A 27,815-nucleotide genomic window follows, 5' to 3' on the forward strand; every position below is an offset into this window, starting at 1 on the left:
AGTGCGTGTGCTCATTCTCGAGAAAGCCAAGCTTAAACTGTGTGTGTCTGTTTTTTCAAACCCACCAGGTAGGAACACAAAGTGAGTGTGCTTGAAGGCATTAGTACCAAAGTCTGATGGCTGGAAAGCATGTAGTTCCATGGAACAATTAATTCATCAGTGAAATATGAAATATTTCAGTCTGGACCAATAGAGGGCCAGACAGTCCCATCCTTGCCTGTTGCTTTTTGTTAGGCGTGATATTTGAATGTAGTTGATGATTTTAAACATGTTTCCAGCCGAATTTGAAAATTTTCTACAGTTTAAGATTTAATTTACAGCAGCTGCTATTTCTAGCCTTTTACCTCATTAACACCAGTTGACCATTTTTATCCCATCATCCATGTTGCAGCTAAGATACACCATCTGTTAGAGGTCAGCAGAGACTCTATGTTCTGGCTCCAGAGACCATAATGTGCCACAAGAGACTAAAACTATTCCCAGTGGAGACAGTGGACCGCTGTGGGGGTGGAGCAGGACAGATGAACACCTCTACCGCTGAGTGTGAGATGCTGAAAGACACACGACTGAGTTTCTACATTTTTCAATGTTTGTCCATTTTGTGTGTTTTGTGCATTTTTAGCTCATATAATTAAGATGTTTGAAAAGCTCTGAAAAGCCTCTTTAAAAGAAAAACAGAGGATTTATTAATGCATAATATTTTATACAAGGACGGATACAAGTGTTTCACCTGAGAGCACAAATTGGGACTGTCATGTTGATGTATGCTGCTTGTATTAACTGGATTGTTTCAGGTTTATAGGTTGTACATGATTGTGTCCCTGCTCCGACTGAGGCTGGTGTTAGCCCGAAGGGCAAAATGACATGCTGCTGAATGTCATTTTTCACATCCTCGGATGAAAAATGCACAAACAAACATACCATAAAACATATTAATGTGACGCTCTTGAATGTCATTGTTGATGTGTGGCACTGTTTGGAGGGCGACTGTATCATCAGAAGGCAAATGTCATTACAATTAAAGCTTTTAGAGGGGGAATGGAAAAGGTCAACAGGGCCTGCATTTACACTGGCTCTTCTGGAGGGAAAAAGGTAAAAAACAACAACCTTTAACTTTTGTTCTGAAATGTGTTCTCTGGGGAAAACACTCTCCGTTACACATCTTAAAGTATCTTTTATTCCATTAGCAGTTTAGAAGGATTTCAATGGCCAATTTGTTCATGCGTTATTGATAAAGTGCTTGCATCACGTGTGGGGTCAGTCCATCACTTTCCTATTTCTGACTACATGCCAGAAGCATCTCCAAGAGGTCCTCTTTACTTATCTCTGCCCTGTGTGTGTGTGTGTGTGTGTGTGTGTGTGTGTGTGTGAATAAGAAAGGGTCTCTACTCCTTATCAGTTTGTCCGTTACATTCTTGGCCCCAGTGGTGAAACAAAATGCCATTTATGGCCACAGGAGAGATACAGTACAGTAAAGTCCACAGTGTGCTCCACTGACCCACAATGCACCAGTGCTTTATAAAAGCCCACAGCAAGGACCTCTGGCTGGAGAGTAGCTTTGGTTGCCCACTGCTTCTGCTGTATTTTGTCAGTAGAGCCTTGTATTTGAAACACAATCTTGTTTTCTGAAGCCTGGTTGCTCGAAGAGTCAGACTGTGTTTTGGCACTGTGCGTGTCCCTCAATATGGCATCGCTGACATCTTCAAGCCGCAGAGCTTCCTCATCGTACCGCTCGTCAGCACGCTACAGCACGTCTAGCTCTTACTGCACAGAGGGGTCTCTGGGTGGATCATCTGATTCACTGGAAACAATTCTTGAGCCTTTTCTCGACTACGCCGATCATTCCAGTCTGTTTGGAGAGGAAGGCCCTGGAGGACCAAACTGTCTGGCCCCATTCAGAAGGCACAGCAGACCCTTCTATGGGCATGATGGTAAGGAACTCTTGTGTCAGTATAGGTTAATATATGCTACATCTGCATTTTTCTGGGTTTCTACACACAGGGCTTTTCTTTTCTAAATTTAAAATTAAAACACTTTTTTCAACATCTTCTTACCTAATATTCGAATAAGGAAGCTATAAACACTTAGTTAGCCAAAAATACTGCACAAAAGATAATACTTTTTCTTAAACATAGTATAACTGTATTGAACATGCCCAGAAATGAACAACTGAGCTTATAAACTCATCAGAAAAGTGTTCGTAGCGGTCAAGTCAAAAAGCTATTTTTCCACAGACTTCTAGGACTGGAGGTGTTTTTGCAACCACAGCTTTTGCCATCTGGTGGCCTTTCGCAGAGAATGCAGGTTTAAGGCACTTCTGCACTTGCTTGGTTTTTCTGACCCAGAAGCTACATCCATGATTTATATGTCTATGTTTGCATCCCTGTGCAGTTACAACAGTGAGGAACAACTCTATAGCTCAGAGCACTGGAAGTCATTAATTACCTCAGGAGTTAGTCATGCCAACCTATAGCTAGCTAAACTTTTACAATGTTTTTGGCCACAAAATACTGCAAAAAGAAAATGTTCCTGTGTAATTTTGTGCATTTTTGAACATGAAATATTGCAAATTTTGCTATTCAGTCAATACCAAGGGCCAGTAGTGCTGATACCAGTAGGTTACCGATACTTTTAACCTATAAGATCAGGGGAAAGCTAAGTGCTATGATTTATCAGATTAATCGTCGTTAAAATGCAAATTCTGAACACTTCTAATTACCACATTGTGATTTTTACTTTCCACAGTAATTAGCTAATACAACAAAACACATCTTTCAGCTTTTCATGTATTTTGAAGCTGTTTGTTTGGAGAGCTGGAATGTAAATGTGCTTGTCTCTAATGCACTTTGGGTCAGCTTCTGTTGTTAGAGGATAGAAATAAAGTATGGATCCTATCACACCAGTATCGATATGATGCCAATGTTTGTATCGATACTATCAATATTTGGATTGATCTACAACTGGCGCACATAAAGACACAGAAATGCATAACTTACACATTTGTGCTTCTGTTTTTAGTTTCATAAAGACATAAAAACATGTATTTTTATTTTTTGTGATCCTTCAGCAAGAACAAAAATCACAAGCCTGAAGACCTGCTATGGTTTGAGTCACTGTTCAGTGAAGGGGCTTAGCAAAGGGTCAGCAGCCAATAAAAAATTATTGATCAAAAGGTCCTAGGGTTTGTGTATTCTTTGATCTGATCGATGTGATTTAATTTGCTGTTATTATGTGTGACAAAAGTGCACAAAAAAGGTCATCTTAGCTTCATCGTGCTCCACATTAGCTGTTTTCGAGCAGCTGCTCACGAGTACCGTGATGGTAAGTCGTAGCTCTTTTCTTTATTTTGCACATACGCAGGAAAAGAGGTCTTAGTAATCCATGTTACTGTTCTAGGTTAAATGAATAAAAAAGACCTGAAAAACATCAACCAGCCTTAGCTGTGAGAGTGCACATGGCTCCAGACATCGTCTGCCAGACAACATAAAGAAGTAACTCTGAGTGGTCAGTCAATAAGGCTGGAAAAAAGCTGTATAAATGCAGTGCATTTAATAGCAAGGTGAAAATTATTACAGCAAAGGTGGAGTGCAGATATAGACTTATCATGACGTGTTAAATGAGTTACGCTGCACAGGGCACAGAACTGTAACGACCAGAAATAATAAAAGGTTTATGATCCCACAGGCAGATTAAAGCAAAATCAATAACCGGACTAAAAATTTTATTTCACTGAATAGGAATATTTTCAGTTTCTCATGAGCTACCTGAGAACTGATGGAGACTGAAGGTGGAAATAAAATGAAAGCAATTCTTGCCCTGTTGTGTCTCTTCTTTACCAAAACATTGTTTATTTCTGACTAGCAGTAAAACACACTGACGGCCCAGACTGACCCTTCAGTCTGTCCCTGTCGGACGTCCACGGGCCTCTAAGTGCACAGGTTGTGGTTTAAAATCTGGAAACAACCCAAACAACTGAGACTCAGGACTCGTTCAGTGTCAAACTAATAGATGAGGCACATTGAAATGCACAGTAGTAAATTAACTAATAATTTGTGTTTACTGTGCATTTTTGTTTTAAAAATACAAGATTGAATTAGATGACTTCATTTAACATTTTTTCTAATTTCATAATGACAGTGCCTCTCAAGGAAGTTTAACAGTTACTCTCAGTCTCATGTTAGAAACGAACTAGTGCCATAAGTAATTCCGAATAATCCAGTCTGTGGACTTTGTAAATAAACACAGTGCACTGACTCAATAACATCTTATTAAATTAGGCTGAAAACATAGACTGTATACGGAAAATGGAGGCACCATTGGTTGTTAACTCTGCACTTTGAAGGCCCTGGTTCAGCTTCATGATAATCACCATCTTGTTTTTCAGGAGCCAAGAGTTCTTCTATTTAGAGGAGAGATGGAAGTGCTATGTTATGCATTAGCTAGCTTGCTAGCTTTGCACCTTGCTTACAGAACTATGTTAAGAATAGACATATTATTTGTATGCCTTTTTTATCCATCCATCCATTCGCTTATCCTTTTCAGGGTCGCGGGCAGTGTTGGTCAAGTTACTTGAAAAAAGTAATCAGTAATAATTACCGATTACGTCCCCAAAAAAGTAATCCTGTTACTTTACTGATTACTTATTTACAAAAGTAATTAATTACTTAGTTACTTAGTTACTTTTTAAAAACACGATTTACAACCTGAATAGGTGATAAAGCGATAGATCTTTCAGCCCAATTCTACTTTTTCTGCATAATCCATCATACAAAATGTAATCAAATCAAAAGTCTCTTTTTAAAACTTGCTTTATTAGTTTTAATCTTTTAACTTTATGCATCAAGCAAAAATTTAATTATATGCAACATTCTCTGACTGGAAGAAATTTGTTTAATATTTAAACCTATTTTTTGCACATTCCAGCACATAAAATATTTTTTTGTGTGTTTACACTCAGTCTTTCAAATAGATGCAAGTAAAACACAGCAGAAAATAAATAACATCAAAGACTAGCGGTCCTGTTGCTCTATTTTCACCTGTAAAGTAGGAGTAGCGTAGGCAGAGGTTTGCCCTGGTGCAGGTGTGCCGCGGCGGTCAGTTGAAGAATCCGCGAGTTTCTCAGCGCACTCGGTGCTTGCGTGGAAGTTTACGGGTTTTTTCCTTGTAAAGAGAAGTTTTCTTCCCACGCACAACGGACGCTAATGTTTTTGTCACTTTTTATGGAATTAAACTCAAAATAAGGTCAGTACTTCCACGCTTTAAACGCTGCACGCTCATACTCTCTCCTGCATTCGATATATGATCCACTGTTGATCTGCACACAGCTGTTGTCACGAACGTCGCGCTCGCTTACGTCACTGTCATGAGACATTCTGGCAAAAAAAAATCACGGTTTTAGTAACGCAGTAACGCAGCGCTCCTACGGGAAAGTAACGGTAATCTAATTACCGTTTTTGCAATAGTAATCCCTTACTTTACTCGTTACCTGAAAAAAGTAATCAGATTACAGTAACGCGTTAACGCGTTACTGCCCATCTCTGGTCGTGGGGGGCGCTGGAGCCTATCCCAGTTTTCATAGGGCGAAAGGCGGGGTACACCCTGAACAGGTCGCCAGTCTGTCGCAGGGCCAACACACAGGGATAGACAACCATTCGCGCTCACATTCAATCCCGCATTCACACCTATGGGCAATTTGGATTAACCAATTAACCTATCCCCACTAACTGCATGTCTTTGGGAGGAAGCCGGAGTACCCGGAGGGAACCCACACAAACACGGGGAGAACATGCAAACTCCACACAGAAAGACCCCGGCCTGATGGTGGAATTGAACTCAGGACCTTTTTTGCTGTGCAGCAACAGTGCTAACCACCGTGCTGCCTTTTTTATATTCAATATTATTGAAATATGCTACTGAAGAAACAAACACAGAAAACAAAGTCAAGATGTCAATTTCAGTGACACTACTTAGTAATGAAAACTTTGAAGGGTTAACAAAGTCCTAAAAAAGTTAAAAAGAAGAAAAAAAGAAGAAAGAAGAAAAAAAAGATTCAAAACAGTTAAAAAATGTTCATGAAGGTTCAAACTATCCATGAGGGCCAAGATTGTTTTAAAAATTCTATAAATCCACTTTTAATACTATTGTGCTATCTCTTTGTGGGTGTCCATTGCAATTGACCCACTTTGGGACTCAGCCTCAAGAGGCTATTAGAGGCCTACTGGTGGTGGTCAGAGGGCCCGGTGGCGCCAGTGTCCAACAGCCTCGCCTCTGTCAGTGCGCCCCAGGGCGGCTGTGGCTATACTGTAGCTTGCCATCACCAGTGTGTGAATGTGTGCGTGAATGGGTGGATGATTGTGTATTGTGTAAAGCGCTTTGGGGTCCTTAGGGACTAGTAAGGCGCTATACAAATACAGACCATAACTGCAATCTGGAGCTGACTTTATTTTTTAGACACAACACAATATTTTCAGCAAAAATAAATGTCTTACAAATATAAATGTTTCATAACGTTAACATGTTGATGGACTTTTCTACATTTTGTCTGTGATACATTTCCGTGAGCATTAACTATATTGCTTTATACGGTTGTAATGTTTGTGCATTTATTCTGCAGCTCCTGTGGGGGGCGCTGCAACAGTTGGACAGACCAGCACAGGTGGTGTAGTGAGGTGTCTGGGAGACAGCTACTACATGTCAGCTGATGTCAGCCAGTTTGAGCCACATGACGTAGTGGTGCTGGCCTACAACCAACACGTGGTCATCCACGCCCAGAAGGTGTGTAGGTGTATGTGCGTTTTGGGATTTCTGAATGAGTGAGGGGGAATTAGCAGGGTATTTGTGAACTCTTGTAGCATGCAAATGTGCATGAGCGCACTCGTGGGCCTGCTGGGATGCATCACTCATGTCTGGGTAAAGCTGTTATTGTTACAAAATCACTGCAAACAAATCAGCTGCTGCCATGAATTATCATTAATCATGTCCAATGTTTTGTTTGTTGATCACAAAGTATGACATCTGCCATTTGAATCACTGATTAATATTTTGAATTTTTTAACTATTATGAATGCTTTCTAATTTCCATGAGTGACTCCAATAATTTGGGATTATCGTGAGTTTCTGAAAACAAATACAATAACATATTCTTCCATTCTGACTTAGTCAGAAAGCCCTCATCATAATTTACAAATGTCAATGTCAGGAGTCAGACAGGGTGAAGAGATCATATGACTTTCAACCATAAGACAAGAATAAGTTCTGCTGGGACCATTTTTCTTGCACTTTACCTTTAATGACACTGTTCGGTTAGATTTATGCATTAAGTCAGACTTTATATTATGCAGATAGGTTTAGGTACTAATTGGTTATGATTAGGGACAAAAAATAAATAAATCATACACACTTCCTTATACAGAAACATTTTCTTAACATTTCCTTGCCAGACGTATAACAGCTCGATGATTACCATGAGAATAATGAACCAGCATAGCACTTTAACCAGGGGACTCCAGGCATCTATTTCAGCTGTTGATACTTCAACTGAACTCAGAGAACCTGGTCTCAGGAAGAAATTCTAAACTTTGTGTTGTTGCTTCCATTGAACAAGTATAGGTGAATTAATGGTGAAAGGCAGCTGTTTGGTCTTGAGGATTTGACAGGGATTATTCCTTCTAGTGGAAGTATTCCCTGTAGTTATGTTTCCATGGCTGTATAAGGTGGAACATGTAGCACACTCTCAAAAAAGATGAGCTGATGATAGTCAAACATGGCAGGGATGACAGGGATAGTTAAGTAAATAGAGTGGTCGCCCAATAATCGGAAGATCAGGGGATTGAATCCACCGAACGGCTACTACACTCAACAAAAATATAAACGCAACACCTTTGTTACTGCTCCCATTCCCCATGGGATGGACGTAGAGACCTAAAATTCATTCCAGATACACAATATAACCATCCCTCCCAAACAGTGGTCACAAATCAGTCCAAATGTGTGGTAGTGGGCACATCTGCTATATTGAGATAATCCATCCCACCTCACAGGTGTGCCACATCAGGATGCTGATCTGACATCATGAGTAGTGCACAGGTGTACCTCAGACTGCCCACAACAAAAGGCCACCCTGGAATGTGCAGTTTTTTGCGCTATTGGGGGTCTGGGGACCCAGAACCGGTCAGTATCTGGTGTGACCACCATTTGCCTCATGCAGTGCAACACATCGTCGCATGGAGTCTATCAGATTGTCAATTGTGGCCTGTGGAATGTTGGTCCACTCCACTTCAATGGCTGTGCGAGGTTGTTGGATATTCGTGGGAACTGGTACACGCTGTCGTATACGCCGGTCAAGCACATCCCGAACATGCTCAATGGGTGACATGTCCGGTGAGCATGCTGGCCATGCAAGAACTGGGACATTCTCAGCTGCCATCTGCCCTGAACAATGTGAACCATGATTCATCCGTGAAGCGCACACCTCTCCAACGTGCCAGACGCCATCGAATGTGAGCATTTGCCCACACAAGTCTGTTACGGCGACGAGCTGGAGTCAGGTCAAGACCCCGATGAGGACGACGGGCATGCAGTTGAGCGTCCCTGAGACGGTTTCTGACAGTTTGTGCAGAAATTGTTTGGTTGTGCAAACCAATTGTTCCAGCAGCTGTCTGGGTGGCTGGTCTCAGACGATCTTGGAGGTGAACCTGCTGGATGTGGAGGTCCTGGGCTGGTGTGGTTACACGAGGTCTGCGGTTGTGAGGCCGGTTGGATGTGCTGCCATATTCTCGGAAACGCCTGTGGAGACGGCTTATGGTTGAGAAATGAACATTCAATGCACGGGCGACAGATCTGGTTGACATTCCTGCTGTCAGCATGCCAATTGCACGCTCCCTCATTGCTTGTGGCATCTGTGGCATTTTGCTGTGAGACAAAACTGCACATTCCAGGGTGGCCTTTTGTTGTGGGCAGTCTGAGGTACACCTGTGCACTACTCATGATGTCAGATCAGCATCCTGATGTGGCACACCTGTGAGGTGGGATGGATTATCTCAATATAGCAGATGTGCCCACTACCACACATTTGGACTGATTTGTGACCACTGTTTGGGAGGGATGGTTATATTGTGTATCTGGAATGAATTTTAGGTCTCTACGTCCATCCCATGGGGAATGGGAGCAGTAACAAAGGTGTTGCGTTTATATTTTTGTTGAGTGTATGAGGTTCCCCTGAGCAAGGTATCATCTCATTTATAAAAGTATTATGGTTAAAGGCACAATAGAAAAAAAATCACATATGTAACACGTAAAAGATGTTAATCTTGATTTGGTGCTCTCTTGGTGGTATAGGCTGTAAAAGTGGGGAGTTAATACTTTGTTGTCTGACTGTGGGAGTGCAGAGATGCACCTAGACCAACAAAGCTTGGCCGTTCCATCTGTGTCTCACCATCAGTGCTACATTAAATCACACGAGGGATCATAAGCAGACATAAAATAATTTCTTAAGCCAGAAAAAAGATTGTGAAAAAACAGAATTTATCATAATAAAACATGTTTATGAGAAGACAGCATCTTCTCGTAAATCAAAAATGACTGACCGTTGTATAGTAAAATTATCTGGGCCGCTGTCATATCCATCACATCGGACTCGGATGTGGTCTGTTGAGCTGCAAAAAAACTGGAGCTTGGTGCCTTTGCGGCTTTCTCGCTCTCCGCCTCCCCTCACAGTTTGATGTTAATCATTTTTAAAAGGTGAGAGAGCAGAAGGAGAAGTGGGAAGAGCCTTCGCTGCAGTCCAGGAAAATCATTTTAACAGGGTTAAGAAGGCAAATTGGCAAAAATCCACAAGCGTTCAACCTGCCTCGAAGCCCTATAACAGTGAAAAAGCATCTTCAGAGAGCAGCAGTCAGTGCTCATTTTCCTCTGCCTCTGTTTCCCCCTGCTTGTTCTTCACCAGCTGAGCAGTGCAGCACTCCTTGCCTCCATCTCTTTCACTGCTTCTCACCTTCTTTTTGCACCCCAGCACCTTCCCTGGCCTTGTTGCTCTTCTCACTTTTCTGTGCCCTTTCTTCCTTTTCATTCCCAGCTGGTCAATCCCTTGTTTGACTTTTCATCTCCATCCTTCAGGTTTTGGATGATGGCAGCATCAGTGACACGTTCACCCATAAGTCCCTGTTCCCTGAGGATATGGACCCCCTGTCAGTCAGTGGGACCCTTAACCCTGACGGTACCCTGGTGGTGAGTGTTCGCCGGAAATCAGCACTCACTGGGAAGGAGCACCTGGGTATCCCAGTCTACAACACTGGGGCTGACCTCTGACCTGTGCGCACATAGTGTGTCTCGTGGTTTCTCCCATAGTTTTAAATGATCTTTTATAACTTTATAGTGTTGTTTATAGCTTATGCAAATTGTGTGGCCATGTGCACTGAATATTTATATAAATGAGTAACTAATTAATCATTATTTATAGTATAAGCACAACGTGGCACCACCACTTCCTCTTTTCGCTTGCAATCACATCATTTGCTTCCAGTAAATCTCTCGCTGTCTCAACCCCTCTACCAGGATGATCAAGCTAAACACTCCACAATGCATTAACAATCCCACAAATGTATCAGGCAGATTATTAAGTTCATGTTAACATCATGTTTTCTTACATTACTTTCCAAACAAAAGTCTCCAAACCCTTCAGGAACGTTCAGGTGCTGCAGGAACTAAAAGCCCAGGGAAGCCCATTGTTATCAGGCGTGTGGTAATTAGTCAAATAAAGCAACTCTTGTTTTCCCAGTGTTGTTTTTAATCACAAAAACCAGAAAAAAAAACAAAGCAAAACTGGATGATATAAAATGTAAAGCTCATCTTTGTGTTGTTTTGCTGAAGCGCAGTGAATAGACACGCTGCTAATAGCAGCAGAGGATGATGGGACAGTACTTTCAGAGCTGCACCATCATCTGGCTCACATGTGTCTGACAGAGCACTCAGCTCCTCTCTTTGATCAGTCCAGCTGTGCACCTTTTGTATTTTTACACTTCAACTCAGTTTCATAGGCATCACTGAGGCGTGTACTGATCTCATAATGCTTCCAAAACACATGTGACCTCCAGCTCAATGCTGAGGCCCTCTGTATCCTGTCAAAACGAAGACGGGGGACTGTGCTGCTATTCTGCTAAACCTGCTGGTTTTACTCTGCAGATTTATTTCTCCTGAACAATTTTTTGCAGTAAAAGATGACAGATTTATTGAATTATTATTTGCTGATGTAAAGTTTCAAACTGGTTTGAAGGTGTTTGTTCTAAAAATGTTGTAAACTGTTCAAAACCTTCATGGTTGACTTCAGGAATCCTTGTTTTTAGACGATTCAACTAATCTGTGTTTCCATGTTAATTGAGTAAATTAAACGTATTCTGTTTAACTAAAGCAGATCTTTGTTGTCCAATTTGTATCAAAATCGGGTCTTTTCTTAGATGTGGAATAAATATGTGTTTGTGCAAAAATGTCTAATGGTTGTTGGTTTGTCTGTCACTGATCAGAGAACAAACAGATGGTGCAGAGTGGTGCTCACTGCGTCTCCCTTCTTGACTGTAAGCAGCGTCAGCTCTCAGAACAACCTCACAGTCTCGCTCAGATTCTCTACCTGCAATCTGCACACGCACGTCTTAGAAAACTTTGAGGTTACATAGATCCCCGACCCACAAACCTAACCATCACCAGCAGGTCTACTTTAATAGTTGGTCTGTTGTAGAATCTGTTTTGAAGTCAAACAAAGGGCAGGAGAACAAAACGCTTAATTTACATTGAATTTTAAAAACAACATATGAACTTGTTCGTGCTCATTTAAGCTTGGTTTTCACGTCTACCACTTACTGAGTGGAATATGTGGAACTGAGAGGAACTAGAGGTAAAACATGCTTGCCAACACTCGTTACATTCACTTTTAGTACAGTGGAAGCATTTACTGCTTCCACTGTGCTTTGGATGATATTGATAGTGATGATCCACAAAAAACATAGCATGGATGACTGCATGTCATACCATCAATGATATCAGTCAGTTTTAAAAAGTTTGGAAGTTCCCACACTGTAAAAACTTACAAGAAGACTTTTTTTGAACATCTGCCTTGTCAGCATGAATGTATGGCACTTTGCCCAAGTGCTTTTTACCCCATTCGCTGGTGTTTCATCATGAAAGGAAACATTGGGTAGTTTACTTTATTCTTTCAACTCTGTCTCTCTGTTACAGCTACAGTCAATGCATTTCAGATTATTTGGGGTTAAAAAAAAATGCATGAAATGATCTCCATAAACATGCACGCATGTAAACAAGCCCAAGTCTCCCTGGAGAAGTTCTGAGTGTCAGACTTTAAACTCAGTGAGGAACAGAGCTGCAGCCTACCTAACCGATGAACTCGTTTAGCTCATTAAGCTTTTAGCACAGAACTCCCCACCCATTACAGTCCAGATGCTCCCCTCTCTTTCACACCAAAACAACACAATGAAGAAACGATGTGTGTGTGTGTGTGTGTGTGTGTGTGTGTGTGTGTGTTTGCAAATTGTGAATGTGAAAGCAGCAGAAGGAGAGGGCAGGAAAGCACAAAAGTGTGTACTGTCTGTTCATTATGGTGCCAACTGTTGCAACAAAGACTCCCGCTGGAAGAGCAGAGTCAGAAGGCTGTTAGTTCAGTTTAGAGCTGCGGTGCTGGAACAGACTCACTTGACCCACTTTAATGTCATTGGATATGTCGTGTTTACAGTTCTACAGCAGCGGTGTTGAGAAGGAAGAACAGATCATTGGGATTTCTTTTGAGGGAGCCTTTTCACGTCCCTTATCTAAAACAGTGGAAATGGAAATGCAGCGTAGTTAAAATGCTGCAACGGACAGATCTGCTCTTATAAATGTCTACCAGGCACACAATCCTTCTTAATCTTTGTGCCCATCTCGTGTCCATCCGTGAGTGAATGCAGCAATGGTCAAAGGACACAGACTGTATATAAAAGATGGACATCACCACCTGAAACTTTGTTCTGTGCATTAAGTCCCTTCCATTGGTGGACGACCTCTCTCTCTCCTTTTTTGGTTACTAAACTTCAAAGACAGGAAGTCTCGGAGCCATAATCACAGACTGTATATAAAAGATGGACAGTCACAGCGCCACTGGGGTTACTGCAAAGCCTCATTTTGGGAGTTTTGATCTGAGCATTCTACACTGACATCTCAGCTCTTTGAAACCAGTTGCCCTTAAAGCAAAACCTGATTTAATGGCCTTCTTAACACTAATGATCATAATTTATGAATCAAAATTCTTTGTTCAATAATAGAGAACGCTAAAGTCATCAGAAAAGCGTTACTAAAGATCAAGTAAGATGAAAAGTTGTTTTTTCCCCATAGATTTTCTCTTTGAAGCCACAAGATTTACCCCCTGCTGGCCATCAGAAACAATTCAGGTTTAAGGATCGTTGTCAGACCCTGAAAACTCTGTCTTTCATGTGCAGTAATTGGATTTTTATGCCAATCCCTCCTTAGAGTGACCTGTTGTGACCCTACCACAGAGAAAACAATTTTCCATGTTTTTCTGTTTAAACCAGATGCTGTCAGATTACATTAATACTGTTAATGAAATCTGTTTTTCTATAATGCTATAAGTACTAGAGCTTCAGTTCACTCTGGCTCTTGTGTTGAAGTTGCTAGTAGAGACAAACAAAAATATGTGTATTTGTTTAATTCAGAAAACCTATGTTAATATGGATTATAAAAAGTTTCTTTCTTCCACGAGAGGCTATTAATATGAAGTAGACTGTGATTGTTTGGATTTTAGAACAGAAGCGTGCATAGGACAGGAGGTGAGTGTTCTTAGAAGACCTCTCCGCTGACCAAAAGGGGTTTGGACAAAGCAGCATGAAGCCTATAACTCTCAGAGCTTTAAAAAGATTTGGGACAGACTGAACCATATTGAACACCGTAGTGGCATCGCTGTGTGTATGCCTCCCCACTGGGAGTATTAGTCAAAGACAAAAACAACACTCCAGGTGCCTTCCAGCTGCTGCTGAAGGGAGGAAAGAGAGCAGACAGCAAAGAAGCGCAGCTGCAGAAATTAAAGAAGACAGAAAAAAGAAAGAAGTCTGCAACAAATCGCCATGTTTGTTAAAATCTCATTTATTCATCACTGATATACAAAAACAATGTTTGTTTTTTTCGGTGCGAAAAATAGCTCTGGATCTTGTTCAGCTCGGTCTGGTTTGGCCCTCGGGGGTTTGCCGTAGTGGAGGCCTCCAGTATTTACAGTCCCTTAGGAGTGGATAAAAGATTACCCTCATCAGCTGATGGGGGATTGGGGTCTTATCAAAGCCTCTCAGACTGAAGGAGAGGACAGAGGGGCTTATAATAAAACTTTCCCAGGAGCCTGTTTTATCAGGGAAAATCTGGGGTAGGCGCTTGTATGTCAGTGGCAGCTAATGTTTAAGGTAAAGGTTTCCCAAAAACCAAATAAGGTGTAAAACCCATTTTCCTTTTAAGACCTAAAGGTGTGAACAGTTTAATATTTCAACACAGATTCTAGTGAGCTTTCATGGCAGCTTCTGGGAAACCTTTGCTTTAAACCATTATTTTGTCTCCAAAGCAAAAAGTCCATTATTCTCATGCCTAATGTTACAGCAGTCACCTTTAACCAGGCATCAACATCCACAGGTCACTGGTGAATCATGTAGGGTTAGGTTAACATCCACCTCTTTTAAAGCTTATTGCCTGTTTGAAACACCCAAATGCAAACGTTTTTTTTTTAGAAAACACTGTAGTGGCAATTCCTCAATGCCTCATTTGAAATGGAACTTTTTAACTTTTACTTTTTTTTTAGCATGTGGCTAAAACGAAACCAAACTCAAACATAGATAAGTCCCCGGTGACTCAGTGCATGTTAAAAAGTTAACCGCTCCACAGTGGCATCATGGTACATGAACATGGAAGATTCTGGATTTTTGTGTCGGTTTCAGGATTGTTACAACCCCCTAATTCCATCGTCGCTTCATCACACAGTAGCTCCCGTGTGAGAGTAGCTTCTCTGCCTACACATACATGTTTTTACACTTTTCAGGTTTCTTTACAAAAATAAGGTTATACCGCATTCACGCCATTGATTCAAACTGGGTTACAAAGTGAGATGAACCACTGTTATTGCACAAATTGATTAACCACAAATAGATCAACCATAAAAAAAACAAAACACAAAATGAGGAGGGGAGAAAAAAGAAAAGTACTACTTGTACTCTGATTAGCACTGGCTAATAAATATGCATGTAGCTGGGCCTGGGTCCGCCTGCTAGCAAAATGAGATGAAACGCAGTGAAAATGTCGGCGGAAACAAGGAAGGCTGCGGCAGGAGCTGGAATAATGAAAATCGATGAAAAGCACAAACAAATGAAAAGAACCAAATCAGTGGATGTCGGTCACTTGTCCCCCCCCCACCCGGGTGAGCTGTAATGGGGGTGTTGGGGAAGGTTCCATGGAGATAAGTGCACTCGCATGCTCTGAAACCTCACCCACCCCACTCCCATACTGTATTTGCGTGTCTGTTTGTGTGTACAGAGCAGGTTCTCTGGTTGTGTACACGCACACACCCGCACACCCCCCCCCAAGTATCGATTGCTTATTCCCGCTGTTAAAGAAGAGGAGGCACTTGTGAAATGAACATGTCAACAGTGGACCGCATGCTTCCACATTAACGTCTCATGGCTTCGTGATTACATTTCTTCCATTTTTCTCGCCATCGGGAGTCCCCCAGTTAGTGTTATTTGCATTTTACAAAAAAAGGACAAAAAAAGTCTATAATAATACAAATATATCCAACATCACGTTAAAATTTGCATTAGAAAAAAGGAAAAAAAACAAAAAGAAACTTTAACTTTAAAAATCAACATAATGCGACAAATATAAAACAAGCCCCAAATTTCCTTCCAACAAGTCATGACTGGTTAAGACATTCAATAATGATTTTATATTACAGGAATGAAATTAAATATATTAATCTTTAAGTAAAAATGTGCTAACCCAAAAACCCCCCCCCATCCTGGGTTAAAATCAGGGGCTGAATAAAGCTCGCTGGATGAGTGGAAGATGCCATCGAAGAGAACAAAAATCACAGGCACATGATGGCAAACCTCATTCACTCCATCCATATTCATTCCTGTCAAGCTTTTGACTTTTTTTGGGTTTTTTTGGTACGTTATGTTCATAGAAAACTCCCCCCCACATGCACTCTCTCTCATGCAAAGGCATGCTGCTATGTCACTGTGTGCGTTTTCAATTCATGGGGGGGTTGGGTGCAGCAAGACAAGACACGACCCGATAAACTAAAATCCATGCAACACATCGCACACAGAAGTGAACTTGGAGGGATATGTGTGTGAGTGCATTTTTAAGGCATTCAGGGCCAATTCTGCAGGAAGTAGTGTCAGTAAAAAAAAAGAAAAAAGGAGCATGTCTTTAAAAGATGTGTTTGTCAGTAGTCAAAAATAAGTAACAAATATAGGGAAAAGATGGTTAGACGCTAGGCAAACCAGATCAGTGTTTTACTGTTGATGAGCAGCCGAGCCTGGAGCATTATGGCAGACATGAATTATTAAACTCAAAGTACTTTATCGTTATCTGTCATGACAGAAACCCCACTGCAGTTAAAACATTGACGCATCAGGTTTCTGGTTTAACACGAGGTGTGATCAAACTAACTCGTTTTAAAGTTCGGCAGGTCTCAAGTCAATGAACCATCTTCTTGGGCATGGTAATCTATATGAATTGAACATGGTCCAGTGGTGCCCGAGAAGATAACCTTGAAGTTGAGATCAGCCAAATTTGAATCAGGTAAGCTGACGAGTACTCGGAAGTTTCTCCAGTGGTGATGAAGTTGGTGATGGGACTGGTAAATTAACTGGAATGAATGATTAAACTAAATCTGTGAATGCTCTCTGCTGGTCACTTATAGATTTTCTTTAATGCTTTCTAATAAATAATGTTACTACTAATGTTGGTCATGGTTCCCACATGCCCGCACGTCATCATTGGGCACTCTTGCACTGTGCGCCTCACCCTGTGAACCACCCCGCCATTTATCTGTTGGGGTTATGTCTCTGATACAAACTTACATGGCACTCAAAGGCAGATTGATGAGAGAGCACAGAGCAGCTGGTTAGGTAATGACGGCTTCATTCTTTCAGCCATCCATTTGCTCCATGCTCTTCCTCCCTCCCTCACTTGCTTCCTGCCCTCTCCATCCGCCCCAACCCTCTCTAGAACACTTATTAAAAGCTATATTTAGATAAGCAGAAAACCTTGACTCGCCGAGTGCATCGCCGTTAAAATGTTGGTGTGTGTTTCTATGTGCGTGTGAAGGCTGCGGCTACAGCATGAAAGGACGTTATGAAAAGGGCTACAGGTGCCTCAGTCGCTGCCAACAGGCAAGTCTGCTTGCATAGGCTCTGCTCTCAACCTGACCATTAAGACTCGAAGTGAAGAGGTAAAGAGGGGCAATGGAAATAAGAAAACACAGAAAAGCTAAGGCATCTCTCCCCTTATGAGTCCACTACTGGACAAACTGCAGTGTAATTTATAAAGAAATGGCCAATTCCAGTCAAACCCAGACCACCTGATCATTCAGATAAATGAGGAAAACAAAGTCTAACATGTGTTCTTGAGACGTAATAATTAAAAAGAAAAAACCTGTAGGATATAGTTGTTTTGCTACCTCCCTCTTCATGCGCACACCCATTGTCTCATTTCACTCACACACGCTTTCAAAAGACACATGCACACATTACAGTAGCCTTCCTTGTCACCACTGCTGAATTTCTCTACCTTAAGTGGAAGACTCATTCAAAGGATTACATCTGCAGGTTGAAACTTTGATCCCAAATCAAAAGACACACAAGCTAAACAAAGTCTGCTAAAAAAAAAAAAAAAAAAAAAAGAGAGAAAAAAAAAAAGAAACAATCCCTTTTCATTTTAACCCAGTCTCGGTAACCCTAATCCACACTGGCTCTGCTGTGGGTTCCCAAGGGTAAATGGAGAGCAGGGCACAGGTTTTGTTCCACTCCTCTGGTGGAGTGTCTCTCTGGGTCAGTGCAAGGCTCCTGGAGAAAGCACTGGGTGGTCCGGGAAGAACGGAAGTTAGCGGAGAAGGAGGGAGAGGAGCACATGAGGCGAGAGATGAAGAGGAAGCTGGCCTGTTGATCCTGAGCCCTGAGGATTTTTCCATGTTTGTAGCTTTGAGTGATTAAAAACCTCAATGCTTCATCTTCCTCCTCCTCCTCTTCTTCCTCATCACCTTTTCCTTTACTGGGACTTCTCTTCGGACTCGGAGGGGGTGCTTTCGCGTGGTAGCGACATGCTCTTGTGGCGGTCCCACAGCTTGTGGAGCTCGGTGGTTTCGTTCTCGCTGCTGCTTGTGCCGCTGTCCCGGAAACTGGCCAGAGGGGGGCGCACCTTTACACCTTTCACAGTCACTGAGCCCTCAATTGCTTTACGGAGCTGGTTGAAGAAAGATAAGGTAGTTAGAATGGAAGCAGGAAGTGTGTGTGACCAGAACTTCACAGCGCAATTTAAGGCTCCCAGTTTCAACAATCTGGACAGCACTACTATACTCAATTCAACAGCAATTTTATTATTTATCAGCAGGTCATCACTATAGTCCTGTAAGGAGACTTTAGTATATCATAAAGTAAAGATCCTTAAACATTAGAGAGCCATACCAAAAGTGGCAACAGTGGGGAGAAAGAAACCTCTGGCAGCTGAGTTGAGGGAAAATCAATTTTCAAAAAACAAACAAACAAAAAAAAAAAAGGGGAATGTCCAACTCAGTAGTACACAAACAATTTCTAAATTGTAACAGTAAGAAATATGTCAAAAGAAGCGTGCAGAATTTTATATGATTGTAGCATTAAGGAATTGTATCATACATCAAAATTCATACACCATCACCCTCATTACAAGAACTTTATATAATGTGTTGCTTTCTACTGTACCAGTACAGTAATACACTGAAAAACACATTTTTAATAATAATTTTATATCAATATATTTTAACTTTTCTATGCTAATTAAACATCCTCAATAAAAGCAAAATATATCACTTGGGTTTAAATTCTCTCTTTTTAAAAACAAAAAACAAAAAAAAAAAGATTTGGAAACCTTTAAAATCCTTTAAAAAATATATCAATTTCTTTCAAGGATTACTTTGTGGGAGAATAGTGTACATTAAAGATACACTCTTTGGGTTTGGTGTTTAGGTCCCCCCTCCCTCCCACTGTTATCATTAGACTGTGCTGAATATAGCTTTAAATTTTGACCACAGTGGTCTTGCTCTACACTGCAAGATTATATCAGTACTTCTGATGGAAAGGTTGTTTCCTATTTTGGACTGAAATCTCGTTTCCAAAGTGTAATAAAGGGAAAGGCACTGTTTTTGTCCGCTAGAGTGGGATTTTCACGGCACATTCTGCACCACATCTCTGTGCGTTCATCATTTGTTTGAAGCCAGCTCACCTCCTGCAAACACTTTTCCGAGAATACGCACTTCTTTTGTGGTTCGGACTCCTTCTGACATTTCTTTGGAGGTGGAGGAACACCACAGTAATTGCTTAAAGGAGCTTCTTCGACATCTTTAAGAGTTCTAAACAAATGTCTGTCCTCCTCCAGAAAATCTTATGTACGTAAACGCGCGTTGCAACTTCTTATCTGGTGCACATTTTTTATTTTGACAGCGCATGCGCACCTGCGGACCACTTATGTGCACCCCTGATTATAATGCTTGCCACATTCACAGCAGTAATTGACAAAAATGCTTCTGCAGTCACAAATCTTCAGGAAAACATTGTATTACATAAAACCAATGATTGTCAGAGACTATTTTAGGTATTACCTGAGAGGTCTTTATCTGGTCAAACAAAATGGCACTAACAAAAAGTTGGATAAGGCAGAGAAAGAAATGGCTCTACAACTTATAATATATATATATATATATATATATATATATATATAATATATATATATATATATATATATATATATATATATATATATATATATATATATATATATATATATATATATATATATGTATATATACACACACACACGTATATGTATATATACACACACACACGTATATGTATATATACACACACACGTATATGTATATATACATATATATATATACATACACACACACACACACACACGTATACATGCATACATACATATATGTATTTTACATTTATATTTTTAATATTTCATGTTGTTGTTTGCAACAACAGACAGATATTTTGCACATATTAATTTAATTGAAAACGTACATTACAATATCCTTTTAAATTTATTTATATGCCAAAGTTTTGACCTTGTGTATCTGAAGTTCATTAATATTCTAAATCCTGCTCTATGCTTCACACTGTACAGAATAACTGTGATTAAACTCAACCAGTACCTAAAAGGTTATCAGTAGTAGGTTTAAAAAAAAAAAACAAACAGGTTTCCTGTTATATAGGAATCATAGTGTTTAACATCCTCTATTATTTATTATTGGTGTTATTAGCAAAATTATGGATGTGATTTGGGTGCTACAGGTCACGTGGCAGCATTGAAAAGAGTCCTGTACGTGTGTTCTGGATCTGAAATAAAACTATGAAACGCACTGACGTCCCTGAAATAGTTGTTATTGTAGCAGAGACGCTGTGATGTAACCATGTGTTTGTGTGACAGACAGGCAGAATGGGAAGGCTGGTACACAGAACAAAAAATCCTAAATGTCAGGGACAGGCAAGCAGCACTGCACTTAGCAACAATCCTCTCTCCACTTCCTGGCCAATTCACAAAGAGTGAAGCGTTTTCAGTTGTTTATGAGGCAGGAGAGATGGAAAGAGAGGGAGCAGGAGAGGCGGCAGAGAACAGACAGAATGACAATAGATAGAGACAGCAATATTAAGCAGCCTTTAGTCTGTCACAGTACATAACAGACAGCAGGAGGAGGAATCATTAATGATGACTGAATGTCATCATTTGTGTGTGTACAGCACGGTGACAGCACTCCTGATGATATTGACAGTGCCTTTACAGTTATTAAAAGCGGTGAACAAACCATCTGTGGAAATGACGACAGTCATGACTTTTCACATGACGCTGGGTGTCAAAGAAATGAACAGAAAAAATGGATTCTAATGTATTTTAAGTTCAGAAGGGATGAAACCATGAAATTAAATCCAAGGGTTTTTCATCTATTGATAACTCTGTTGTCACACCTTCCCCTCAGGTTAAGAGCCCAGGTGTCATCCTGCAAGGAGTTTACTTCACCGAAACAATCTGGAAATTTCATTAAAATTCAATAAACTATCATCTTGTCTTTATTTTTAGTTAGCACATACCGTAAACACTTAAAGCTGTAAGCTAATGATAGTTGTATAAGAGCAGATGCTGCTGGTGCAATAAGCTGTATGTTTTACGTCCAATGGATGCATGATCTGATTAGTCGACTAATCGCAAAAATAATCGGTGACTAGTCGACTATCAAAATAATCGTTTGTGGCAGCCCTATTCTCCATACATACTCACCTCTGTCTGTTCCATGTGCTCGCCTGACTGCCACGGGTCTCAGAGCTTTTAGCTGTCCTGCGCCAAGACTTTGGAATCTACTTCCACCAGATCTCCACACTACAAATTCTCTTTCTACTTTTAAATCAGGTCTGAAAACCCATCTGTTCAGAACTCATGCTGTCACTATAACTTGGTCTTTTGTTACCTGATTAGTTTTATAGTTTCATTTTATTTGTTTACTTTGTTTGTGTATATGCTTTTTTTTTTTGCTATATTAATGTAAGGTGACCCTGGAGGTCTTTAAAGGTTTCTATAAATAAAATGTATTATTATTACTATTATTATTATTACTATTATTATTATTATTATTACTATTATTACTATTATTATTATTATTATTACTATTATTATTACTATTATTATTATTGTCATCAAGCTAATAAAGCAATTAAAGCTGCACAGCATGAACATACGGCCCAAAGGGAAACTTGAAGAGACGCTTACTTCTTTAAGGGAAACCACCCCGATAAGGCGTCCAATGCTGGTGACGTAGGCGTGGTCGAGGCCAAGCAGGGAGAAGATGGTGTGGGTCTGCAGAAAAACAAAACAAAACAGGTGGAGCATTGTTAGTAGAAACCAGCTCTGCTGGCATCTTACTCAAAATAGAATATGACGCTCAGTTTGGGGAACGCACCACTGTTGACAATTATCAAACAATAATACCTGCATTCACACCGGATTCATTCAACTACTCAAATGTTCGGCTAAGTGGGATATTATCACTTTGGGAAATATAGGAGGGGGGCATGAGATGCTTAAAAATGGAAGTGGTAAAAACCTGCTTGTATCATAAGAACTAAGTAGTATCTAATGAAAACAACAGGAGGGAACAGATTAGACTGTAGATGGAAAATTCTTTATTAACTTGACTACAGAGCTATCAGGAAAGGTTCAAGGCAATGGTTTGGTACTGGCACACAAGGTACATGTGTCCCAGTACCACATTACTCTTGATTTGCAGTGGTTCCAGCTGTACGCAACTGAGCAGTAGATGCAAACGTGTTTTACAAACTTCACAGAGGTTTGCATACAACCTTTGCGATTATAACCTTTGTGGAGAGCTCAAAATATTCTTAGCAATTTTCCCCCTTTGAGAGCCAGGGGAGACCAATGCAGATCTATAAGGAGAGGATTTTATCAGACACGGCTCCCATGCTGAAGTTTGTAGTCTAGAACACGGATTTCTTAATTACTGAAAGTTGATTCAATAGTTGATTTTCAAACTTAAGTTTTTTTCTTGCACATTTGAGTTTAAGTCAAAATTTTGAGATGCTCAGATGAAAAATCTTAAGATAACGTCCCAAAACGTTGTCAGTTGTGGAAACAAGCTTCCATAAATGATAGATAATGGGTACAAACTGGTTGGACATTTTCTCTCTGTATCATTTATTGTTAGCACCTTGAGGTAACCATTGTTGTGTTATGGCACTATATAAATAAAACTGAATTGAAGTTATGATGCAGGATAAAAAAAAAAGTATTTAATAGTAAAATATAAAAGGTTTTCATTATTCTCTATTAGTATCATTATTCTTTCTACTTTGCTTTTCAACTTTAATATTCCATGAAATGTGTGGAGTTTGCATGTTCTCCCCGTGTTTGCGTGGGTTCTCTCCGGGTACTCCGGCTTCCTCCCACCGTCCAAAGACATGCAGCTTGTGGGGATAGGTTAATTGATTAATCCAAATTGTCACTAGGTGTGAATGTGCGAGTGAATGTGAGTGTGAATGGTTGTCTGTCCCTATGTGTTAGCCCTGCGACAGACTGGCGACCTGTCCAGGGTGTACCCCGCCTTTCGCCCTATGACAGCTGGGATAGGCTCCAGCACCCCCCGCGACCCTGAAAAGGATAAGCGGAAGCGAATGGATGGATGGATGTTGGTTTTATATGTTTCCATGATGCTATTTCGCTCTATTTACACACTCTGCCCTGTTAGTACTGTATTTGCTCAAGCAATGACTTGCTTTCCCCAAGGGGATCATTAAAATTTCATTGCATCTTATCTGCAGTACTAGAGTTACAGTGGAGGAGTGCGGCTGTGTGCAGATAAAAGCAAAGAGTGTGAGGTCAAAAAAACTTCAGTGAGTAGATGAGGAAGCGTGCAGGATTAATGCCAGCTGAACTTTTTGTACTAGGCCCTTTTAGCATTTAATGGAACTTTCTCCTAAGCCAGAAGGCCACTTGGGATGTTTGAAATGGATCCCAGTGTACCAGGTAAACAGAAGCTGTGCCAAGGAGAAGATTGTTTAATGTTTTCAGGCTGCGCCCGACGTAATGTAATATGTGAAAGTGCTTCCTCAAGATCAGCTCAATCCTACGTCAACCCATTCACTTCTATTTAAATTGTCGCTCACTGATTAAAAGTGCTGCAAATAGCATTTCGCAATCAATTGATCAACAGCAAAGTAATTTGATTAGAAGCCTCCAGCACGCCAAAAGAGTCACATCTGGTGTTCATCCTCTTTAATCAGAAGTGTAACCTGCTGCACAGCTGAACAGGAATCATGACAAATGTGGTCCCAACATGGCGAAGCTGCAAGAGTACTCAGGTAATACGGTCAACATTTGACCCACCAATGCCAATCAGTGTCATCTAATCCACTTATTGTCCCTTTTCAGAAAGTCATTTTAAAATCTTTTTTGTAGTTTGCGGCCAAAATAAAACATGACTTATTTTAATTATTGGAAATCTATTCAACAGCATTTTGTCCCAAAAACAACTTCTAATCGTTAAAAATGTCCACAAGATGTGTGATGATAGTAAGGACAGCAAATTCTTCAGTCTGGGACATTTTTTGTTAAAGTAAATTCGAGAGACAATAAACGATACGTTACAAACTGCAACACAGAAAGTCATCTGGCTATGCTGACTTATAGAATGAACTTTGGACATTAGTGCTGTCAAAAGATCAAGCCTCCAGTAAGTAGAGTTGGTGCTTTTTTGAGCAATTTCTTAATCAAACTATGAACACAGAGCAGGCTTCATAAGTTCCCTTCTTTCAAAAAAATGTTGAAATTCTGAATATTCTCACGCTTTGAGACCTGTAAACTGATACCTCAAATGAACTGACAGCGGACCAAATCCCAGGCAGTTGGAGACTTGAAGTCTATATTGTCATGTAAATATTCCAAGGAACAGTCCATTACAAAATGGCCAGCAGACAAACAACAGCAACAGTAAACAGCTTGGGATAAATGGAAGCCGGAGAGTGAATAACTTCACATATACACATACACACACACTTTCACGTCTGTGTACAGCATCAGCAGTGGCAGTGTTTAATATGCTGAAGGAGATTGTGCGTGGTATTGGCTTTTGGCAGTGAGCAGTGGAGGGAGGAGAGAGATAGATTGGTGCAGGATCCCTCTCTTAAATGTTTAAAGACTACTCACACAGAACCCAAAGGGTGTGTGTGTGTATGAGAAAGAGAGGGAGAGACAGAACGAGAGAGGCAACATTATGTATAGAGGACTTTAGGCACGGCCACAGCTGGTTTGTGTGTGGATGCTTTGTAAGAAGAGAGAATTTCCACACTGAAATGTGGGTTTGCTGGGTGTGCTGATGCTAGAGTAGGTTTTTTGTGTGTGTTCGTTCCTGTCTAGCTATATTTGTGAGGACCGAAATCTGCATTCTACTATACCTGTGAGAACCAACAGGCACTTGTGAGGACGCACACACCGGTCCTCACAAATTTGAAGGCCTTTTTGAGGCTCAAATGTGGTTTTAGTGTCAGGGTTACAATTAAGTTATGGTTAGGTTTAGGGTAAGGAATTCATTTTTAATGGTTAGGGTAAGGGTCTAGGGAAACCATTATGTCAATGAAGGTCCTCACTAAGATAGCTGAACGGGCTTGTGTGTGTGTGTGTGTGTGTGTGTGTGTGTGTGTGTGTGTGTGTGTGTGTGTGTGTGTTGCAGTATGTAAACGAAATCAATTCAAGTTCTTTACGCTGAGTCACTCGGTGGGGAAGAACTTTGGCGTGAGGAAGTAGAACCAAAATTGTAATAAAGTGCTTTTGTGTGTATCAGGAGAATGAAACTGGCCTCACATTGACTCCATATTTCATGAATCAGTACATAACTACGGAGCCCCTCTGATGACATGGTCCAAAAAATAAAAAAAATTGTGGCCACAAAATACTACTTCGTGGGCACGAAATGGGTATAACGTGCCCACGAAATACTTATTTGTGGCCACGAAACACTTGACCGATAACCGTGATCCTTCCCAGGCCCTTGCAGTTGGTTCACAATAAAATCTATCCCAGCGTCCAGATCGTACTTGCGTTTATAAAACAACTGGGCTCTCAATATCCTGTTTAAATGTTTCTCTGTAATAATGGTTCCTTGCATTGCCAGGCTTTTCTAAATGCATTTGTAGCTCATTCCCAACCGTAAAATAAAACTCAATCATACTGTCTCTGTACATGGTGTATAGGTTTAGCCTACTCTTATGCCTATGGTTCTACGCAACTGTCCAGGAATTGTATCAATATGATGTGCGCACGTCATCTATTTCGTTGCCACAAATGTGTAATTCGTTGCCACGTTATACCTATTTCGTGCCCTCGAAATAGTATTTCGTGGCCACAAATAAGTATTTCGTTCGCACGTTATATTATTTCGAGGGCACGAAGTAGTATTTTGTGGCCACAATTTATTTATTTTTTGGACCATGTCATCAGAGAGACCATGCCAGAGACCATGTCATAACAGACATCAGGTCAGATTTTATGGTTTTCTGAAGTTATGGTCATTTTATAAAAAAAATGTTTTGTAAATTGTCTATATTACATTTACTTTTACAAAAGCACTGAAATAAAGTCTGTTTCATAAAAATATTATGATGATAATGTGTCAGGTGTGAAAATGTAGCTGTCATTTTTAATCTGTTGTTTTGAATTTGATGCAATTTTTTACATATTATATATCATGATCATGAAACTTCCTCAACTGAAACTTATTTTTGCATTACAGATTCTGAATTTTTTAAATATGCAATAGAGGCATTATCTATATGCCATATGTGACAACTTGTGAAGCTAATTTTCCAGATCATAACTGAACACTGGATTGTATAAAGGCACCTTGTTTCAGTTTGTTCAGTCAAAAGTGGACTGTCCTGCGATCTGACCAACAAAAATGTGAATTGTAATCTAATTCAATGTTTCATATGCAAGACACAAACACAATAGAACATACAGGCAAAGCTAATTTCTTAATTTCTTTTGGGAACTATGGATGCGCCATGCTTTAGGGACAAGAGCTTCCTGTTAGCACACAGTTAAAAAGAAGCATCCATTTCTTTGTCTGAGGGTCATGTCTATAAAGAAGGCTGCATTAATGCTAGACAAAAGATCCGCCTGTGAAGTTTTACAATTCTCGTCTTATGTTAATCAGTCTTGAATGCTTTACTTTTGGAAGGCTTAAATACAAACTAACTGCCATTTACACACAACTTAAAAAAACGGGAAAAACAGTTTCCTAGTAGCAGGGATATTAGTTCCACACAGAGGCTGAACACAGTTATATCTACAAATCAGACCTTATGCAGTGACGTGCGCTCCACCAGCTGGAACGGGGCAGGGTCGATCTTGCAGTTGTTGAAGTTGACCTGCTCATCAAGCTGCCTCTCTTCCCACTCTGCGATCTGAAAGTCACATAGAGGATCAGTGAAAGTTTGCAGCACTATATGATTTTCACCAGCCTGTACACTACTGATCAGTTAATGAACTTTAGTGAACTTTATTATGTTAAGTTCAGATGACACAGGCTTGTTTTTAATTAACAATTAACTTTGACTATCTATATGTGAGTGACAGGCTAAAGTGTACAGTGTAATGTCTTTATATGCATTGTCAGTCACTAATCAGAAGGCAAAGTGTAAAATAATCCTTCCTGACAAATCACATTCCTCTAACAGACAATCGATGGACCAGGCACCACAATGAATGACTCTATAAATCATAACGAGGCCTACAACACCAGATGAAGGGAAAGGTGAGAGGCGAAAAAGGAAGGGAGACGTACAGAAGAAGCAGTGACATGGCAGATGTAGGAGAGGTGAACGATAAGTTGGGGAAGGTCTGGAGAGGCAAAGTGTGAGGAATGTGTGGCTGACAGAGAGGAAATGAGAGGTGCTGTTGATGGATGAATTATGAATGATGTCATATCCAAAAATATAAGACTCCAGGGTAATAGGCCC

At 40.4% G+C, this 27,815-nt stretch overlaps 2 protein-coding genes across 8 annotated transcripts in view; one reads left to right on the plus strand and one right to left on the minus strand.

The window, feature by feature from the left end:
• Positions 1 to 1,574: 1,574 nt before the first annotated feature.
• hspb12 (heat shock protein, alpha-crystallin-related, b12) lies at positions 1,575 to 10,815 on the plus strand. Its single transcript, XM_026193340.1, has 3 exons — positions 1,575 to 1,931; positions 6,614 to 6,774; positions 10,114 to 10,815. The coding sequence occupies exons 1-3, from the start codon at positions 1,685 to 1,687 to the stop codon at positions 10,303 to 10,305; spliced, it is 600 nt and encodes a 199-aa protein (XP_026049125.1). The 5' UTR covers positions 1,575 to 1,684; the 3' UTR covers positions 10,306 to 10,815.
• A 7,150-nt stretch (positions 10,816 to 17,965) lies between these two features.
• Positions 17,966 to 27,815, minus strand: part of LOC113036314 (chloride channel protein 2) — a 221,524-nt gene continuing 211,674 nt past the window's right edge. For all 7 annotated transcript variants that reach the window (XM_026192574.1, XM_026192578.1, XM_026192576.1 and 4 more), the window contains 3 exons: positions 27,156 to 27,260; positions 22,057 to 22,143; positions 17,966 to 18,495 (listed from right to left, as the gene is read on the minus strand). In XM_026192574.1, coding sequence (XP_026048359.1) covers positions 18,301 to 18,495; positions 22,057 to 22,143; positions 27,156 to 27,260 — 387 coding nt within the window. In that variant the 3' untranslated portion in view covers positions 17,966 to 18,300. The remainder of the gene's footprint in view (positions 18,496 to 22,056; positions 22,144 to 27,155; positions 27,261 to 27,815) is intronic.

This window comes from Astatotilapia calliptera, chromosome 14 (assembly GCF_900246225.1).
Source record: "Astatotilapia calliptera chromosome 14, fAstCal1.2, whole genome shotgun sequence".
Taxonomy (NCBI): Eukaryota; Metazoa; Chordata; class Actinopteri; order Cichliformes; family Cichlidae; genus Astatotilapia; species Astatotilapia calliptera.